This window comes from Pelophylax lessonae (assembly GCF_965119305.1).
Source record: "Pelophylax lessonae genome assembly, chromosome: 3".
NCBI classification, from domain to species: Eukaryota; Metazoa; Chordata; class Amphibia; order Anura; family Ranidae; genus Pelophylax; species Pelophylax lessonae.
The window spans coordinates 604,929,131-604,949,863 of record NC_138770.1 but is presented as its reverse complement, the minus strand read 5'-3'; the positions used below and the strand labels follow the sequence as shown (position 1 = coordinate 604,949,863).

General features: G+C 41.3%; 1 protein-coding gene across 1 annotated transcript in view; it reads right to left on the bottom strand.

The window, feature by feature from the left end:
• Positions 1-20,733, bottom strand: part of TMEM63A (transmembrane protein 63A) — a 129,301-nt gene that overhangs the window by 53,041 nt on the left and 55,527 nt on the right. The window contains exons 5-10 of the mRNA XM_082252075.1: positions 19,165-19,202; positions 16,437-16,579; positions 10,364-10,415; positions 7,277-7,385; positions 3,724-3,794; positions 2,432-2,512 (exon numbers count right to left, since the gene is read on the bottom strand). Of these exons, the coding sequence (XP_082108201.1) occupies positions 2,432-2,512; positions 3,724-3,794; positions 7,277-7,385; positions 10,364-10,415; positions 16,437-16,579; positions 19,165-19,202 (494 nt within the window). The remainder of the gene's footprint in view (positions 1-2,431; positions 2,513-3,723; positions 3,795-7,276; positions 7,386-10,363; positions 10,416-16,436; positions 16,580-19,164; positions 19,203-20,733) is intronic.

Genomic DNA, 20,733 nt, shown 5'->3' with positions numbered 1-20,733 from the left:
TGAGCTGCATCAGTACCACTAGTATACTAGGCTGTGAAATGCATCAGCACCACTAGTACATTAGTATGTGAGTTGCATCAGTATCACCAGTATACTAGGCTGTGAGCTCCATCAGTACCACTAGTACACTAGAGTGTGAGATGCATCAGTACACCAGTCTGAATTGTATCAGTACCACTAGTACACTAGGCTGTGATTTGCGTAAGTACCACTAGTACACTAGTCTGTGAGTTGCATCAGTACTACCAGTACTGTACATTAGTCTGTGAGTTACATCAGTACCACCAGTACACTAGGTTGTGAGTTGCATCAGTACCACCAGTAAAAAAGGTTGTGAGTTGGATCAGTATCACCAGTACATTAGTCTGTGAGCTGCATCAGTGCCACCAGTACATTAGCTTGTCAGTTGCATCAGTACCACTAGTACAGTGGGGATAATTATTTGATTCCCTGCAGATTTTGTAAGTTTGCCGACTTACAAAGAAAAGAAGGGTCTATCATTTCTTATCATAGGTGTATTTTAAATGATAGAGACAGAATATCAACCAAAGTTCAGTGCGTAAAATAAGTATTTGTTCCCAAGCAAAAAACATGATTTGGAGGAGAAACCCTTGTTGGCAAGAACAGAGGTAAGACGTTTCTTGTAGTTGGTTACCAGGTTTGCAAACATCTCAGGAGGAATTTTGGTCAACTCTTCCTTACAGATCTTCTCTAAATCCTTAGGGTTTCTTGGCTGTCGCTTGGCAACTCAAAGTTTCAGCTCCCTCGTTAAATTTTCAATAGGATTAAGGTCTGGAGACTGGCTAGGCCACTCCATGACCTTAATGTGCTTCTTCTTGAGCCACTCCTTTGTTTCCTTGGCGTTATGTTTTGGGTCATTGTCATGCTGGAAGACCCATCCACGATACATCTCCAGTGTTCTGCCTGAGGGAAGAAGGTTCTCACTCAAGGTTTTACAATACATCCCCTCCATTGGCCCCTCAATGAGGCAAAGTCATCCTGTACGTTTAGCAGAGAAACAGCCCCAAAGCATAATGTTTCCACCTCGGTGCTTGACTGTGTTCTTAGGGTCATATTCAGTATTTCCTTCCTCCAAACACAGCAGCAAGTCGAGTTAATGCCAAAGAGCTAAATTTTGGTCTCATCTGACCACAGCACTTTCTCCCAGTCCTTCTCTGAATCATTTAGATGTTCATTTGCAAACTTCAGACGGCCCTGTACATGTGATTTCTTGAAGAGGAGAATTTTGCTGGCTCTGCAGGATTTTTAATCCATTGTGTTATCAATGGTTTGTTTGGGGACTGTGTTCCCAACTGCCTTGAGATCATTCACAAGCTCCTCCTGTGTAGTTCTGGGCTGATCCCTCACTTTTCCCATGATCATCCCTACACCAAGACGCAGAATTCTGTACGGAGCTCCAGACCGAGGACAATAGATAGTTATTCTGTATTTCTTCTATTTGTGAACAATTGCTCTAACAGTTGTCTCCTTCTCACCAAGCTTCTTGCTGATGGTCTTGTAGCCCATTCCAGCCTTGAGCAGGTCTACAATCTTGTCCCTGATGTCCTTTGACAGCTCTGTGGTCTTGCCCATGATGGGGAGGTTTGAAGAGAGGAAAGAAACTGTGGACCGGTGTCTTTTATACACAACAAGTTGTCGTTAGGAGCACCTTCTTAAATTGACAGGACTAATCTGTGTACTACATGATCACATACTGTAGCCAGTCCGCGGGAGCCAAAATTATTGTTGGTTGGTAGGGAAATTAAATACTTTTTTTACTCACTGAACTGCAACTCAATTTATAAAATTTGTATCATGTGTTTTTTTTATTGGATTTTTAGTTGATATTCTGTCTCAATCATTTAAAATACACTTATGATAACAATTATAGAACCTTCATTTCTTTGTAACTGGGCAAGCTTACAAAATCTGCAGGGGAATCAAATAATTAATTTTCCCCCACTGTATACTAGTCTGTGATTTGCATCAGTACCACTGGTACACTAGACTGTGAGCTGCATCAGTACCACTGGTACACTAGACTGTGAGCTGCATCAGTACCACTGGTACACTAGACTGTGAGCTGCATCAGTACCACTGGTACACTAGACTGTGAGCTGCATCAGTACCACTGGTACACTAGACTGTGAGCTGCATCAGTACCAGAAATGCTTACACATGATTACAGCAGTTTAAATCAGTCAAAAATATTATTAAAGAAGTGTGTGAATCAAACTGCATTGTGTGCAATGGCTATCTGGGCTCAGAACTACACAAGGCTAGCATGATGAGACCCTTTGTGGGTGTGTGGGCAGAGCAGAGAATTGAGATGCAGAGGTATTAATTCATTTTTAAAAGACATAAGCATTTGATTAGGAAAAAAAGTAATCCATGAAATAGGGATTTATAGTATATTTCTTATATACATTACCTCTCTCCGTTGATCCAGATTAGTTTGGAGACATTGTAGCACAAGTAGACATCGATCACTCGACAACTGGGATACGCCTCACTAAAATAGAGACAAATAGGGTAACCAGTTTTAAACTGAAGCAGGACTATAGCACCATGCTCCCAATTCATAATTCAAAATGTGCATAGAATTAATTCTAATATTGTCTGTACAAGGATAGGTCTGCAATTTGACCACATTGCTGCTTTAACTCTTTAACCTCACTAAATTTATTAAACTGGGCCGCCCCTGGGGGAACTCCTGGTAAGAGGGCGAGGGTCCAGGCCAGGTAGGTACCATAGGGCACCACTGTCAGTCTATGGTACTGCTTCTAGCAGCAACTAGGGGCCTGCGTGATTTTACTGCACAAGCTGTATGCAGTCTGTAGCCAAGCATAGCAAGAGCTGAATGAGTAAGTAGGTGTACATTACATTGTAACAGGATGACATTTAGCTTTTGGCAACACTTGGCATTTTTTGTGTTTGCAATTTTTTATCCTCTTTTGCAACTCTGCTGCATAAAGCATAACTCCAGCCCAAAATAACAAGATAAAAATGAACAGCACAAAACCAGCTCTGGCTGTAATATTTACCTTTAATTCATGGATTTGTGGGATACAATCTGTAGATGTTGCTTAATTTCAGAAGAGAACAATCAGGTTTCCTTCCCTGCCAGACTTGGTGGCAGTGCTGGATGGCAGAGCTGTGTAAAACCCAGGGCAGGATGGACAGAAATACATATGGAAGATAAAATTTCCCCTCATAAGTATTTAATCCGCGTATTTAGCAGCTTGTTGAAGTTTAGCTTTAAAAAGTTGTATCTGCAACTTTTATTAGAAGTAATTTTTTATTAATGGTAAGAACCCCAAATACATTTTGTAGTCCTTACCAATAATGAAACATGAGAGGGGGAAGTAAGGTGCAACCTCCAAGTTCAATCAAAATGTCCTTAGGATGCTTAAAGTGGTCTTAAAGTTAAAACATTTTTAGCCCTAATCCGCCCTCCTCCCCATTTACCTGGCTCCTCTCACAATCCAGTACTGCTCTCAGGAGACACAGGCAGCAGTAGGAGCATAGGTTCCTGCTGCGGTCAGTCAAATCCTGTGTAGAGGGTGCGTGGCCGTTCTGCGCTGTGTGTGTCTTTGGACACACACAGCCTGGCCTGGGAGCATGCCTGCATGGGTGCCCCCCTAGCATAAACCTCCTCTTTTTTTTTATTTTTTTTATAATATGGTTTAGCTTTACTTTACATAAACACAATTCCTCACATACGTAAAGTGTTCCTTGATAGAGTCCCTTTTGGCATCGTGTGGCAGTCCTGTGACAAACAACGTCTGTTTCACCTGTCAAAAAAAAAAAAAATTTAAGTCTAGGCACATGCATCTTTTTTTAGAAGTCAAATTATTTTTTATAGTCTTGGTGTCACACCCAACCCTCTTGATGCGCCAAATCACTAAGAATGAGACACTGAGGTCTGTGGATAGGGAGTAATCATTGTTAATATAAATAATTGTTGTATAATTAAATCTGAACTACTTTCCTTCTGTCTTGCATAGTTGTACAGGTGCCGCTCCTGTACTGAAATTGCTTACTCTGATTTCCCTGCACACTGAGAACCTCTCACAATGTGCATTAGAATCTGCAGCAAGTCATACAGAGCTCATCTCATTTCTCGGCTGGGGGGACATCCAGCATCATCCAATATTTCCCTCCCCAGCCTGACTTGTTCCTGGCCTGCCCCCTTAGTTCTTTCAATCATGGAGGCTGAGAATCACATGTGGGCATTACCTAACCTGCCTTGGAATGCTCACTTCTGCAGACTGAAACCAACCCATGAAGGCATTTTGAGATTTTAAATTCCTTCCAAGATTAAGCTCAATACATTAGGACTGGGGGCTCTTGAGTGGAGTACTATGGCAGCATGCTGTGATGTTTTCAGGAAGCCATGTACCGCACCCTGCAACTTCTCCCACTATCTATGATAGATCTAAAGTACATAGAGAAGCAAAGAGACCCAGTGATGACATTTAAAAAGGGGGGGAGAGAGGAACCAGGGAAGGCAAAATATAAAAAAAATCAACTTCAGGCTTAAACTTTAACGGAGAAGTAGAACCAAAGCTCCTTTGGCTATACTTCTTCTGAGGATTTAGCTTTAGCCTGTTGGCGACTGAAAATGGGTCACAGGAGTGCTAAAGCCTGCTGTCAGCTGACATCACAGAGCCGGTCCAGGCTCTAAAAAGTAGTCCGCTGAGAGACTTTGCCAGCCACTCCTATCCCCCTCCACAGCTCAGCTCTCCAGTGAGCACTGGAGGGGCAGGGCAAAGAGCCAGCGACTGACAGTCACTAACTCTCTGCTCATGAAACACTGAGGACTGAGCAATCAGCGGTCTTTAATCGCTTAGTTCTCAGTGTCGGCGGGGGACAAGAGGAACATCGGATCAATGCTGCATCCACCTAGGTATGATTTTTTTTGCTTGCTATGGGGGCACTGGGCAGGAGGGAAGAGCCAGAAGCAAAGGTGGGGGACCTGAGAAGAGGAGGATCAGGGTTGCTCTGTGCAAAACCATTACACTGAGCAGAGAAGTATGACATGTGAGTTAAAAAAAAAAAAACGCTTTATTATCATTTTTAAATAGTCATGGAGGATGATTTGCAGACTAATGAAGAATTAAACTAATGGAGATTCAACAACAAGAGCTTTTCTTCCTGTGCACTCCCACAAATTCAATCCACAATAAGTTAAATCTCTAGTAGTCTGAATTTCATCTAATCTAAAGTCCTGATTAAGGGATACCAGTATACACACTGGCTGATTAATGGATAATGATACACTATATTTGGCTTTACCAATGGCTTGGTACTTTACTTTTTGATCCAACAGGCATTCAATGACTCTTGGGTGCCATTTTAAGTGTCTGCATTGGTGTGGGGACATTCTGGGGGAGGGGGGTCAATTTGACACCAAGCCACACCTTAATATGGGTGTAACACGTAACCTGGTGTAATAGATACAGCTAGCCTCCCTCTTAGATTGTAAGCTCTAGCGAGCAGGACTCCCTGATTCCTACTGTACTAAATTGTATTGTATTTGTATTGTCTGCCTTTATGTTGTAAAGCGCTGCGTAAACTGTCACCACTACATAAATCCTGTATAATAAGAATAATAGTCCTTAATCCAGTTCTGCACTAAATGGCATAACCTGCAGCACCAACACAACCTTCTGTAAGACCCAGGGCCGTCTTTAATACTGATTGGACCCTGGGCAAATATTTTCTTGAGCCATCCCAAATCCACTAATCAACTATTTGCAGGCAGTGCAGGCTCAAGGGGCAGCTGCTTTGGGCCCCACAACAACGATTAGGCCCAGGGCAGCTGCCCATTTTGCCCTGTGTTAAAGACGGCCCTGGAAACACCTAGCCACTACACTGGCACCTGATCTCTCTACTGAACCTTCTGCACCGCCAATTACCCCCCTTATGAACTTTTCTGTTTCTGGGAAGCAGCACAAACAATATGTGAAATTCATAAAGTGTATCATAGATACTCATTAGAATAATGTCTCACAGAAGTGTGACAAATTGAACAACATGCAAAAGATTCAAGCACATCAGCAAGGTTTACATGAATCTGGTGCAGAATAGTCCCAGATGTATTTTGTCTCAAGCAGAAATTTGTCTGTGACACAATACTAACACACGAGACACAATTAACTCCGACCTAGAAGAGGTCTATTTCACCTCTGCTTTCCATATCACCGAAATGCTAGAATTTGTCACAACAGCGCAAATAAAAACTGCACAAATGTGTCGCATACAGTGGTACTAATATTAAATGTCACACAGGTTTCCTGAAATTGGCACAAAGCTTCCAACTTCATACACACCGCCAGAAATATATCATAAATGCCTTATTGAATCCCATCCAAATATGTTCCGTCCATTTTTCTATGGTTCAAAAATGTAAAAAAAAAATAAAAATAATGGAAACTTATGTTGGCAATACACTAGCCGAAATATCAGGCAAACTCATTTTTGAAAAACGAAAAATCGGCCGTGAGAGCGGACGATGGTGTCATCATGTAATGACCGAATTTCAAAAGATAAATTGTTCAATGGACATGAATGAATCCATTTTTTGTTCAGTTTGTCACAGATACCTAGCACAAAGAGGTCAGCCGAGAAACACATTAACCTTTAAATTTATCGTTCGTTTATCGTTCAGCTGGCAGATTTTCAAAACTGTTCATTTGATTTTTCGGCTCTGAAAAGTTAAAAAAGACTATTTGTGTCCATTAACTGGACGAAAAACGAACAATTGGAACAATCTTTCGGCTAGTGTATGGCCAGCATTAGAGTAGAACTCCAAGATTTTCCTATATGGAAAATATTTAAATTAGATCATTTTCTACAGCTTTCTATAAACTTGAATGCTTTTTTTTTTTTTTTTTTACTACTGCTTGTGTATCGATCATGAAAATTTCACCTCACTTCCTGTCCCACAGATAAAACAAGAAAGACGGGAGGAACTATTAAAATTTAGAGTAAATCACTTTAATCCCCTAAATTAAAATGAACATGTGTCCCCAACTGAAAGATTCCCTTTCACCTCCTGTTCTGGTGACAACTAAAAAATTTTGTCCAGCAAACATGAGATGCACAGAGGTCTTAATAGAAATAAAAAAGTAGCTCTTTTATGGCATGACTTTTTCTAAAGCTCATATACTCCAAGTGTGATTCACACTGCTGGAAGTTAATATTGATGAATAAAAATCTGGAGGTCATAAATTGGTGGAAAACTATTGCCCAGCACCGATTCTGTACATACCGTATCTTCATTTTTGTACTTGATGGCAGATGTATGGTGTCTCATGAGGAAGACTATGATAATCAGAAAGATCAATCCGACGACCGTATGAACCCACAGAAGGTTGTCACTGCAACAGGAGCACAACAAGTGATCAACAATTTATTTATAAAAAAAAAAAAAAAGTGAGCTATGGAAACACACATTTCTGTCTTGACATAAAACACAATGCTTATATGAGGTTAAATTCCTCTAAAGTGGACCAACAAGCAAAAAAGCAATAACACAGATAAAATACATGTGTGTGGATTGTTTTACCTGCAAATAGATGTGTAATTCTGTTCAGTTAGTCTTGTGATCTAGACTCCTGTTCCACACCTACCATTTGATCACTTCCTAATTCATATTACTCCATGATAACCTACCTGCTTATTGGGCAGAAGAGATTATTCAAATTCTCCCTCTCCCATGTGACAGCGCTAGGTGTCTCATGATTGGCCCAGTACAATTACAGGGGGCCAGGGAAGGAGCCAATAACCTTTCTATAAATTATGTTTTATTCAGTTGCAATGTGCCTAGCTAATTTGACTTTTACAGAAAAAGTAAATTCCCTAATACAGCCCCCTCTACCCCCTTGCATGTCATAGCCCTCTCCTCTCCTCAGGGTCTCTAATTTCTATCTGTGCTGGCACAGCTCCCCTGCCACACCCCTCACCTTCCTGCATAACAGTAACTGCTGGGGGAGGAGCGAATGGGAATAAAATAAAGTGTAACTTTAGTGACAGCACTGAGCCTGTTTGGGATACTGACATCACATTCAAGATGGTGGTGCTCAGCATCTTTTTTGGGGCTGACAAATATCCACACAAAGAATGTTTTTTACCAGAAAATAATATGCATAAAATATGTTATAGCGGTATGAATCCAAAAAAATAGATTTTATTGCAGCTTAGCAATCATTAGATGTGGTGGCTTCATCAAGTTTTTTTTTTTATTTTTTTTTAGGCTTTTTTTCCTCCTCTGTTTTTACCTGGTGATCTGACCAGAACATACCTCCGGTATTAGGATGCCTACACTCTGAATGAGGGAGCAATAGAGACACCTTTGGACAGCAGCATGGTCAACCATGGGGTGGAGGGGAGTGTTCGGTATACTAGCACATTTAAATACACTAACAAATTGAAGCCAAACTATTGCTAACCCTTTTTAAAATTATAAAATAAGCAAATCCCGTGAGCAGTTTTGTCTTGATAGATTTAATTGCTGCAGGCACTGATCACTTCCCTTTAGGTAGGTGCTAATAATCAAATGTTTTGTTGAAGTGCTGCGCATACAATTATAAGTGCTAAAAATCAAAATGATAAAAAAAAAAAAAAATATATATATATATATATATATATATATATATATATATATATATATATATATATATATATATATATATATAAAAATAATCCGTTACTAATATTATAAAAATATTCTTCAATATTGTGCGTAGTGTGTAATCAATGTGATGTGGGCCATATAAGTGCAAACAAATTCCTAATTGTGCTTAATTAAAAATCAGTGATATTTATAAACCAATAATAAAACCAATTGCCACTTGCTGAATAAAATAGATGTGTCATAACTCATAAACACTTGATTAAACAAGTGTATCTACTATAGTGATTTAAACAATGTTGCAAAGACTGTGCCTTTTTAAATATAGAAACACTGTGCAATGTGCAAGTTCACAGTTCTGTGTAGAGTCTGTGATGGTGATAAATCACCCTTGTTTGATTAATACTCCAGTTAGTGATCAGCGGTTATAAGAATGTAGATGAGCAATTTATGGATGTTCCTTCTTTTAATATCTCTTTCCAAGGGTGTGTGCTTACCTCACGGGGTGAATAAATGTGCTTGGATTTATTTGATGCTCTCCTGGATTTCCACCATTCACTCCTAGATGGTAATCGCCCAGAGGGATATATTTCCGAAGGATCGTTCAATTACTGACAAGTCGCCCCAGTGTAAACCGGCGCTAACACTGAACACAGAACTGTCTCTCCGTTCACCGACAATTGCCAAGCCCCTCCCCTACACGCGTGTCGGCACACTGAGGAAGGCACAGAGTCCTGGTGCCAACACGCACGTAGGGGAGGGGCTTGGCAATTATCGGTGAACGGAGAGACAGTTATGATATACGCAGCAGATTTTTTGAGCTAAGTGTTAGTGTCTCTTTGGATAAATTGTCTGCATCGACTGGTGCACTCTAGCACCAGTATAATGTGAGTGAATTTTAACTTTTTTAATAAAACATCCTTTTTATACATTATTGCACTATGGATCTCCTTTATTTTGCCCCCCACGTGGATGGCTGAGTAATTGAACGATCCATCGGAAATATATCCCTCTGGGCGATTACCATCTAGGAGTGAATGGTGGAAATCCAGGAGACCATCATATAAATCCAAGCGCATTTATTTACCCCGTGAGGTAAGCACACACCCTTGGAAGGAGATATTAAAAGAAGGAACATCCATAAATTGCTCATCTACATTCTTATTGAAGAATATTTTTATAATATTAGTAACGGATTATTTATATATATATATATTTTTTTTTTTTTTTTGTTATATTCATTTTGATTTTTAGCACGTATAATTTTATGCGCAGCACTTCAACAAAACTTTTTAAATGTAGGCAATTACAGTAACCGTTTTTTACCTTTTGGGATAAAAGTTTTACACAAATAAATAAAAGCTGTAAGTACCCCTTTCAGTGGTAAATGGTTTGTCTAAACCCTCGAATTGCTACATCTGCAGGACAGCTTGTTCTGCTGAGAAACAACAGACTTACTGGCAGGATCACCAGGTAGAAAAGAAAGAAGGCCTAAAAAAGAAAACTAAACGCAGTCATCACATCTAAGAATTGATAAGCTGCAATATAATAAAATAAGTGTATGCTTTGGGGTTTAATACCGCTTTAAATGATCATAAGTGACCAACTCTATCCTGCATTGACCAATGAAAGGGTCGCTTTAGGATTAACCATTACTTTACAATTGCAAAAATCTCCAAAGGATAAAGACAAAGGTAAACCGATGGAAAATGAGCCAACACTCACTCATGCTGCAGGTTAGCAATTGTAGTCCTCCCAAAGCTTAAAGGATCGGCATCTATTGGAGGAAGAGGGACACTTTAGTTCATACCACAAAAATAATACAACAAAGATGTAAACATTGCATTTGAAGGATACGTTAACATTAATATAAAGTGCATTTGTTCTTACCCTGACCTAACCTATCCCACCCTGGCGCTGCAAAAATTCATACTTATCTTGATTTATCAGTCGCAATCCTGCGATTTGTCGCTGAGCCTGTGCATTTGTGCCCCATAGATGGGGGCTGTGCCCAAGGCCTGAATCCATCAGAGATGGTCCCATAGAAGGCTATGGACTGTGATTCACAGGGGCATCCACAACAGTCACCTTTAGCAGTGCTGGATGTAAACAACAGAACTGCTGCTCCTGAGTTGAGCTAAGTGTCTTTGAAAAGGGGGAGGGGGACTGGATAAATCAGAAAAAGGGGGCAAAAAAGGTAAGCGCGCACTGTTTTCAAGTGCATTTGTCCTCTCGACTGCATTTACACCTCAGCGTTTTGAATTGCGGGCAGATTTGCCACTATTTCAAAGCGCCGAGATGTGAATGACAAATTGCAGATTGCACATTTCAGATGCTATTCATTTGAATGGCACCTAAAATGGCGGCGCAGTTCTGCTGCAATTAATCGCGCTGCAAATCTGCCCGCGATTCAAAACGCGGAGGTGTGAAAGCAGTCTTAGAAGAAACTATAATGGGAGAGGGACAATTGTATTTTCAATGTCCTTAAACAAATTGCATTAGATTTCTTTTCATTATTTGTATAAATCGTTTTACAAATAAACATTTAAAGTAAATGTTATGCTGGCCATACACTAGCCGAAAAATCGTTTGAAAATCTGTCATTTGGTCCGATCGTTCGTTTTTCGTTCAGTTAATAGGCACAAATATGAACTTTTTTGGTTTCATAGACTTTTTATTTGAAAGTTCTTTTGGCACTATTTGTCTTATATGCACGTATATAATACTTTTGCGTATACATATATATATATTTGTTTGGGGTTTAGCACAACACATATATTATCACCAAAGAAAAAATAATATAGCATATACAATTGCAACATAAGTCTTATTGTAATTCAATGTTTTTAAAAATGGCCTTTACTTTTTAATCTGCAGCCGCTGTAATTTTCTGAAATTGCAATGCAATATGGCTACCTGGAGGTGTTCTGTACACAGAATGCATACTGACCAGTGACCACACCCCAGAAACATTTCCTGCTTGTGTGATTTGCCCACTGATTTTCACAGAAGTCTGCCTAAGATAGGAACACGTCAAAAGGGATGCAGGCCCAGCAGATTTCCTCATTAGTGCTCTGCATCTGCACAGCTGATTGATAATTATAAAACCACTCCCATTAGACCCACTCATCACAGAGGGACAAATAGTGATTTCTTCAGAATAACAAAAAAGGTGGCATCTGCAAAAACAGTTGTTATAATCCTTGTAATGTACAGAGATCACCTAGAGGGGAATTTATTTTTCTCAACAAAAGTGGAGTTACGCTTTAGAATTAAAGAGAAGTTCATGGTTAGCCTTTATTATTATTATTATGCGATCTGAGCTGCATGTACACATCACAGCCCTTCACAACGTATAAAGCTCTCAGAGCAGAGAAGTGAATTAACCACTAATATACTGATCGACTTCTGTACAACTGCCCTGTCTGTATTTTGTCGCTCAGTGTCGCAGTCTCTAGCCACCAGCGCCAATCAGTGTATTCTGATGGTGGGGAAGTCTCCCTGCCATCAGAATACAATAGCTCAGAGGGAGGATTCTTCCATCCACATTGAGTGTGTGGATGGGGGAAATCTGATCAGGTATTTGCTTTGGTTATTTGGTTCATCCCCCTGGTTTAAAAAAAAAAAAAAAAAAAAAAAAAGGCTTATGTATGGGCTGCTTAAAAATTGACAAAATTATAGTTAACCACAAGATTTTCCCCCTTAATGACCAGGCCATTTTTTGCGATTTGGCACTGCGTTTCTTTCACGGACAATTGCAACACTGTACCCAAATACAATTGATTACTTTTTTCCCCACAAATAGAGCTCTCTTTTGGTGGTATTTGATCACCTCTGGGGTTTTTATTTTTTGCGCTATAAACAAAAAAACGAGCAACAGCTCTGAAAAAAAAAAACAATATTTTTTACATTCTGCTACCTCAATGGCGATTCTGGCATAGGCAATAAACGATTCAGTCTCGGAGTGTAGGAGGACACGTGACGTGGCCACTCGATGAAATTGGAGGAGAAGCGGCTTAACCTTAAACTGCTTAGGGGGTTTTTTTTACTGTCAGGGTGATAGGGACATGGAATTCACTTCCACAATTGGTGGTGTCAGCGGGAAGTACTGATATTTTTAAACTCTTGGGACGGGTATCTTATGGCGCTTTTCCACTGCATGGAACCGAACGGTTCGGCTCACTTTTGTACTTTTCCACTGCTGGTACCGCATGGTACGGTGTAGGAACGGTTCGGTACGGCGGCGCTTTTCCACTGCATGGAACCGAACGGTACGGCTCTCAAAAACAGTACAACCTTGATTGTGGTTCCAAGAGGTACCATACCCGTTACCATATCCCACAATCCTTTGCATGCAGTCACTACTAGCCACTGATTGGTCAGAGAATCCCACCCACCCCGTTGTTATCCCACCCACTTAACGTTAGTACTACTTTAGTGGAAAAGCAAACCATACCGTACCGTACCGAACCGTTCCAACACCGTACCATGCAGTACCAGCAGTGGAAAAGCAAACCGGGCCAAGCAGGGAGGAGTAGAGCCGAGCCGGTACTTGCAGTGGAAAAGTGCCATAAGTGAGCACAGAATACAGGGATATGGGAAATGATTACAAACACACACACCCACACAGGTTGAACTGTATGGACTGGTGTCTTTATTCAACCTTACTAACTACGTAAGTAAAATTAATAAACCAACTATAAGAAAGGTGCCATTCATAAATAAATGTGTTTTTATTTATATCAAGACATTCCTTTGATGCGTTACTGAGTGTATTTGTATTAGTGATCGACCGATATCAGTTTTTTGTTGCCGATACCGATATTTTGGCCATTGAATATTGGTATCGGCCGATATTTTTGTACATTTAAAAATTTTTTTTTTTTTTTAATCACTTGACAGGTACTCTTGCGGAGGGATCTGGTCATCTTAAAGACCCCAAACCCCTCCTCTGCACTTAAGTGCTGGTTCGCACTATTGCGCACAGCTCCTAAAATCACATGCGATGTCTGTGCAGGGCGAATTCCGCCATACAGTTTGTATGGCGAAATTCGCACCGCAATCACAGTGAACTCGCATAGGACCCTTTTTTTGGTCCGCAGCAGAATTGGATCGCATGGTGGTTCACACCAGTGTGATCCGATTCATGTGCAAACTGTCAGATCGCACTGTGATATGCGATCTGATCTGAAGGTGTCGTTAACTTTCAATTGACACCACCAGTGAGAACTGCCTGTGCTGCGAATGCGATGTGTAGTGGTTAGCACTTTCACCTAGCAGCAAGAGGGTCGCTGGTTCGAATCCCAACCATGACACTACCTGCCTGGAGTTTGCATGTTCTCCCTGTGCCTGCGTGGGTTTCCTCCGGGTCTCCCGGTGAGCCGCGGAAGGTGGCGGGAGGGGAGGACGTCCCCTCCCGCTCCTTGTAATGAAAGCCAATCGGCTTCTTAGCCGCATCGGTTGTCATTACAAGACAGCCGACCATTGGCTATGGACGCCGGTGCCAAGGTGATGCCTCTAGCTGCAGGCATCACTTCTGTACATGCACTTTTCGAAATATCGGCAATATCGGTCACCTTGGTGGCCAATTCCGATAAATTGGGGAAAGTGCATATCGGCCCTTGATATATCGGCTTTGCCGATAATCGGTCCATCCCTAATTTGTATAGCTTTAAATACACTTCATTACAAGTGTCCCAGAAATGTCCTCACGGTAAATAAAAACATAATTTAGGAATAGTCTCTCCTCACACATACATACAATGTATACACAAAATAATCCGTTCTAACTTTTACAGAGGCTGCGAAGCTGTGACAGAAGAAGCAGAGGCCATCATCCTCCTGGTTGCTCCTCACATTGTGACCATTTCCCTCTTCTCTCCCTGCTATGGACTTCTCTGAGGTGGAGAAGCAGGAAGTGAGATCATTTACACAGACGGCCAGTCATGTGCTTACATCACACCTTCCTATACTGGCCATTTATATTGACTTTCCTAGCGGCTTCTCTTTGAGCTGCGTTTTAAAGCAAAGAACATCGTCTCCACTCCTCATCACAGCTCAGATTACTCCTCATTTCCAGTTTGGTAAAATGTTATCACTAGACTAGGAAGTGAGGGAAACTCTCTCTAACCAAGACCTGGATAGAAGTAAAATGCTGACAAGGGTTCTAATCCTTCCCTGCTCTATCCAAAACAGAGAAATACGTTTTTGCTGAACATAAACTAAGTGAATTCAGTTTTTGGCCCTGCCACCCAAATGGACATTTACCCAGAAATCCCTTCACTTTTTGGTGTAACTTTATTGCAGCCATGGAAGTCTGTCTTGCCCACAGACTGTACTTACCAGACATGGGAGGAAGTCACACATGTGCAAGTCACAAGCAATCTCAAGTCTTAACTTTCAAGTCTCAAGCAAGTCCCAAGTTACTGTGGCAAAAAGCAAGCGAGTCAAGTCTAGTCCCTGCTAGAAGTCAAACAAGTCAAGTCATTTATTTTGGTCAAGTCACAAATCAAGTCAAAATACTGATCTACCCCAATTTTCACCTTTAAAATTAGTTAAAAGTCAGAGGTCAGGAAAGGTTTTGTTTTATTTTCAACATTAACAAAACTGTTTAGTGCTTTTTTCTTGTCATAGTAAAGAAACACTTTGAATGCCCAAACAGCTCAAAATCCTTCATCCGGTCATGTTTCAACACCACAGTCACTAAAAACATGTTAAAGCGGAGTTCCACCCTCAAAAGTGACTTTGGCCCATCTGCTTGCCCTAGGTCACCTGAAAAGGAAATGGATAATCACGATTTTATTTTTTCGTTTTCTTACCTTGATTTTGAAGAAAATATACTTACCTTCCTTCCACTTCCTCCCTCTGCGGCCGCGGCCCACGCTGTCACTTCCTGCTTGCGTTGACTCCTGGGAGCTGAACGTCATCGCTCCCAGGAGTCAATACGCATGCACCGGCCCCGCTTGTCAGTTCCGGTGCAGGTGCGTCATTCCCTGCTAAACAGCTTCTTCGCATGCCCAGAAGCTGTGGAGGGATGAGGCGCCTGCACCGGAAGTGACGAGCGGGCCGGTGCAGTGCATTGTGGGACCAAAGAGGACACGGAAGAGGACGCCCTGGCTTCAGCTGCCCACACCTGAGATGGCAGCGCTGGACAAGAAATTTGGCTATCCATTATGAAATGCACTAGTCCTGACTGTCCCGGGGGTATTTTTATCTCAAAAACGTTTCCGAGGCCGGAATTCCGCTTTAAGTACAGTAAACCCCCCTCCATTGCGGGGGTTACGTTCCGGACCCAGCCGCGAAAAGTGAAAATCCGCAAAATAGAAAAACCCTATTAAAATGCATTGTAGGCATGTTTTCTTTAAACACACTTTTATAACAATAGAAACTCATTAGTAAAATAACATTACAAAAAAAAAACGCAATATACCGGGACCGCAAAAACTGAACCGCGATGGAGCGGGGGTTTACTGCATTTCCATTGTTAAACAGCCAGTGTCCTAAAAATCAGAACACACTGAGGTGTTTTAAGTGAATGTGGTGTCAGAAACATAACAGGCATTAATTTTGCTTTAACACATCTTGAGAAAATGCAAATATTTAATAACTTAAAAAAGTAAAGTCATTTTTCGAGTCATATGTCAAGTTAAAGTTAAGTCTCAAGTCATGAATACCAAGTCAAAGTCAAGTCGAGTCTTTTATTAATTTTAGTCAAGCAAGTCTCAAGTCCTCAAACTGGTGACTTAAGTCTGACTTAAGTCAAGTCATGTGACTCAAGTCACCCACCTCTGGTACTTACCAAGCAAGCTGCCAGAAAGATTAACGGGTAATACGGCGAGCATGGCCAGGAGATTACCAACAACCAGGAAGCATATAATGTGGCGTTGGAATGACAAGTAGTGACAAGCATCTTCCCCACACCGCTCGTAGATGTCATCATCACTATGGTGAGAGGAAGGAAATTAGTTCTACAGGTTTTAAACACACTGAAAGGAAACAAATGCGTTCTCAATTAATACGTATTTTTCTTTATCATTGTTACCCTAAAGTAGCTATGAAGACAAGTCAACTCATACAGGTATTCTTATAGGCATTAATATAACTTTATAGTACATACATATAAATGTATAAAATGACACTAGATTACCAAAAGTATTGGGACGCCTGCCTTTATTCGCAGATGAACTTTAATGGCCTCCCAGTCTTAGTCCGTAGGGGTCAATATAGAGTTGGCCCACCCTTTGCTGCTAGAACAGCTTCAACTCTTCTGGAAAAGGCTGTCCACGAGGTTTAGGAGTGTGTCTATGGGAATGTTTGACCATTCTTCCAGAAGAGCATTTGTGAGGTCAGTCACTGATGTTAGCGAGAAGGCCTGGCTCACAGTCTCCACTTTAATTCATCCTAAAGGTGTTCTATCGGGTTGAGGTCAGGACTCTGTGCAGGCCAGTTAAGTTTCTCCACCCAAACTCATCCATGTCTTTATGGACCTTGCTTTGTGCACTGGTCCAAATCATTTGGTGGAAGGGGGATTATGGTGCGGGGCTGTTTTTCAGGGGTTGGGCTTAGCCCCTTAGTTCCAGTGAAGGGAACTATTAGGATGCCAGCCTACCAAAACATTTTGGACAATTTTATGCTCCCCAGTTTGGGGGTAGTCCCTTCCTGTTCCAACATGACTGCGCACCAGTGCACAAAGCAAGGTCCATAAAGACACGGATGAGCGAGTTTGGGGTGGTGGAACTTGACTGGCTTGCACAGAGTCCTGACCTCAACCCGATAGAACACCTTTGGGATGAATTTGAGCCCAGACTGCGAGCTAGGCCTTCTCCCCATCATCAGTACTAAATGCAAAAAGAACAAAGAAAGGGCGCACCGACCTAGCGCATTATCCTCAATAAAGGGCTTTATTTAAGTAACTTATAAAAATGGCTACTCACAGATGCAGATGAAAATAAAGCGTGTCAAGCTGGATTGCTCAAATGTCCGTGTTTAGTCCATATAGTCGTCCATGACCGATGAGATGACTGACGCGTTTCGAGGCTTAGCCTCTTCCTCAGAGCCACTCCATATAGTCGGTCATGGACGACTATATGGACTAAACACGGACATTTGAGCAATCCAGCTTGACACGCTTTATTTTCATCTGCGTCTGTGAGTAGCCATTTTTATAAGTTACTTAAATAAAGCCCTTTATTGAGGATAATGCGCTAGGTCGGTGCGCCCTTTCTTTGTTCTTTTTGCATTTAGTATCGGTGGACGACCCCAGTCCGACAAGGGCAGCAAGACTTTAGCCATTTGAGAAGCCAGTTGTCAGTCCCGTGAGGAGTGTGGTCGAGGGGCTTGGATACCAAGCGCAGGAGAAGGGTGGTTTCACCCTATTTGTTTCTTGGGTCCCCATCATCAGTGCCTGACCTCACAAATGCGTTCTGGAAGAATGGTCAAACATTCCCATAGACACAAAACCTTAAACCTTGTGGACAGCCTTCCCAGAAGAGTTGAAGCTGTTATAGCTGCAAAGGGTGGGCCAACTCAATAATGAACCCTACAGACTAAGACTGGGATGCCATTAAAGTTCATGTGCGTGTAAAAGCAGGCCTCCCAATACTTTTGACACATGGTCACGATTGCTTTTCCTCCTTGAGCGCATCTGGGTCCTGTGGGTGGGTGTGACCAAATCAGGGACATTGTGCTTGCACAGTATGCCTGTAATTCTTGTACGGGATGCGAAAGGATGCAAACCTGACCACACTAGCACAGATCAGCTTCCATGCATAGAGTGGTCAGTTTGCTACTAGGAAGTGGGGAAATGGCGGGATCAACCAGGTATAACAGAAGGGGCACAATTAGAAATGACAAATATAGAACACAACTGCCTTAAAAACATATTTACTACATTTTATTTTTAAGGTTACAAACACTTTAAAGCCCATTTCCAGTAATGCAAGCGTGATGCAACTCCTGCTTACCGCCTGTCAAATGCTCTCTGAATAGCAATCTGAACATGGATCGCTCTTCAAAGACCAGCAATAGTATGAATGAGCCCTTAGATGCTTTTTAAACATACTGAAGTTCGACATGCATTTCCCTTACCAGTGCTGCTTTGGGAGTTGTGACCAGTGGATCTGACACTGTAGTGGACTGGCAATATCTTTTTGACACAATCCCTCCATTGCAGTCCACTGAGGACCACACCACTGGACAGTGAATCAGAAGTGTCCACATAACCCAAGAAATTAGGATCCCTGAAGAAGGACCCAACTCCTCTATGGGAAAGAAAATAGACTCAGGAGCCAGAGCATCATGTGACCACGGATTCAGGTATGTTTTATTTGGGCATTTAGAACATTTTATTTAAAAAAAAACTAACTGCGATCAGTTGGGGGAAAGGGAAATTCTGAGTGACCGTGATCTGCTTTAAAGTTGTTTTTATTTTTTCAACCACTGGCTTACCATGGAAATGTCTTTATTTTTTGCACCCATGTTAAAATACTGATTAATTCATTTATTGCCTCCACAGCTCTTTAACTTACCTCATGCTAAAGGGGGCCGATATCCAGGAACAGAAGCCCTAAAAAACAGTACCAGGTGTATTATCAGTGCAAGAAGTGATAAAAACAAAAAGAAAATATACCATAATATTCATGGAGCAAAGTGTCACACTAGACATATGTGGTTACAATTTTGTTTGAAAGCGGCCATTTTCAAAACATGCTTTCAATTCTCTAATACAGGGGTCCCCAAACTATGGCCCTCCAGTTGTTCAGGAACTACATTTCCCATCATGCTGAGTCATGGCTGTGAATGTCAGAGTTTTCCAATGCCTCATGAGATGTGTAGCTCTGCAACAGCTGGAGGGCCGTAGATTGAGGATCCCTGCTCTAATAGTTATTATTATTATACGGGATTTATATAGCGCCTACAGTTTGCGCAGCGCTTTACAATGTGTGGGAAGACAATACAGTTACAATACAATTTAATACAGGAGTAATTAGAGGGCCCTGCTCGTTAGAGCTTGCATTCTAATAGTTAATGGGAAAAGCTTAAAGCGGAGTTCCACCCTAAAAATTATTTTTGGCTTGTCCACTTGCTTTAAAGTACCTGAAAAAGAATTGGATAATGTCAAATTTTTTCTTTTCACTCACCTTGGTTTTTAATGCAAATATACTTACTTCCTCTTCCTTCCTCTGTGGACACAGCCCACGACGTCACTTCCTCCTTTTCATTGTGTCCTGGGAGAGGAGCGTCATCAATCCCAGGATGCAATGGGAACGGCCGGCCGCTATTCAGAATGCCGATCGCAATCTACAGCGCATGCGCGAGATTGGGATCGGCATTCTGGGTAGCCAGTTCCAGGAAGAAGGACATAGCGGCTTCAGACGCCCACAACAGAGATGGCCGCGCTCTGCAATCAATTTTAAAGGTAAGTATTTATCTTTTTTTCTTTACTGTAATGACCTGTAATGTGGGGTTAGTGTTAGGGTAATTAGGGATAGATTAGGATTAGGGGGGTATTTTTATCTCAAAAAGTTGTATGTGGCCGGAAATCCGCTTTAAGAATCTTTTTTCTCGTTTCTTATCTGAAATAAATTTCTAACTGAATGTGGTTTCCATTTGAGAAAATTTGTACTTTGTGTATTGCGCAAGTGCTAAATTAATTTAATTCAAAAGATGAACTTTTGGTCACAAACATTTGTTCATTTTATATATAGCATGTGGTAGGGTCACAAGCATAAACATTGCATCACACCCACGCATCCCGAAATCCAATGTTGTGATTTGAACATTTGTCATGGAAGACAAGTGGGAAAGGTAAGTATCCTGTTTCTTTTTTACAGGTATGTGCTTGCTTGAGAGGTTATACTTATATGACTAAGCCTTTTTAAATAAAAGGGCAATCCTGTCTTTTCTGATAGCTGTAACAAAAGCATAATTCCCTAGAAAGGGCTACATGTCTTGATCGGTAAATAAGTCTCACATTGATCCACCACATTAGCAGGACATTGGGCTATGTGTGGCGCACTTAGGGCTCATTCACACGAGTGCTAATTATGAAGAATGAAGGAATGCTCATTAACATGCCTATGGCATTTATGACGTGT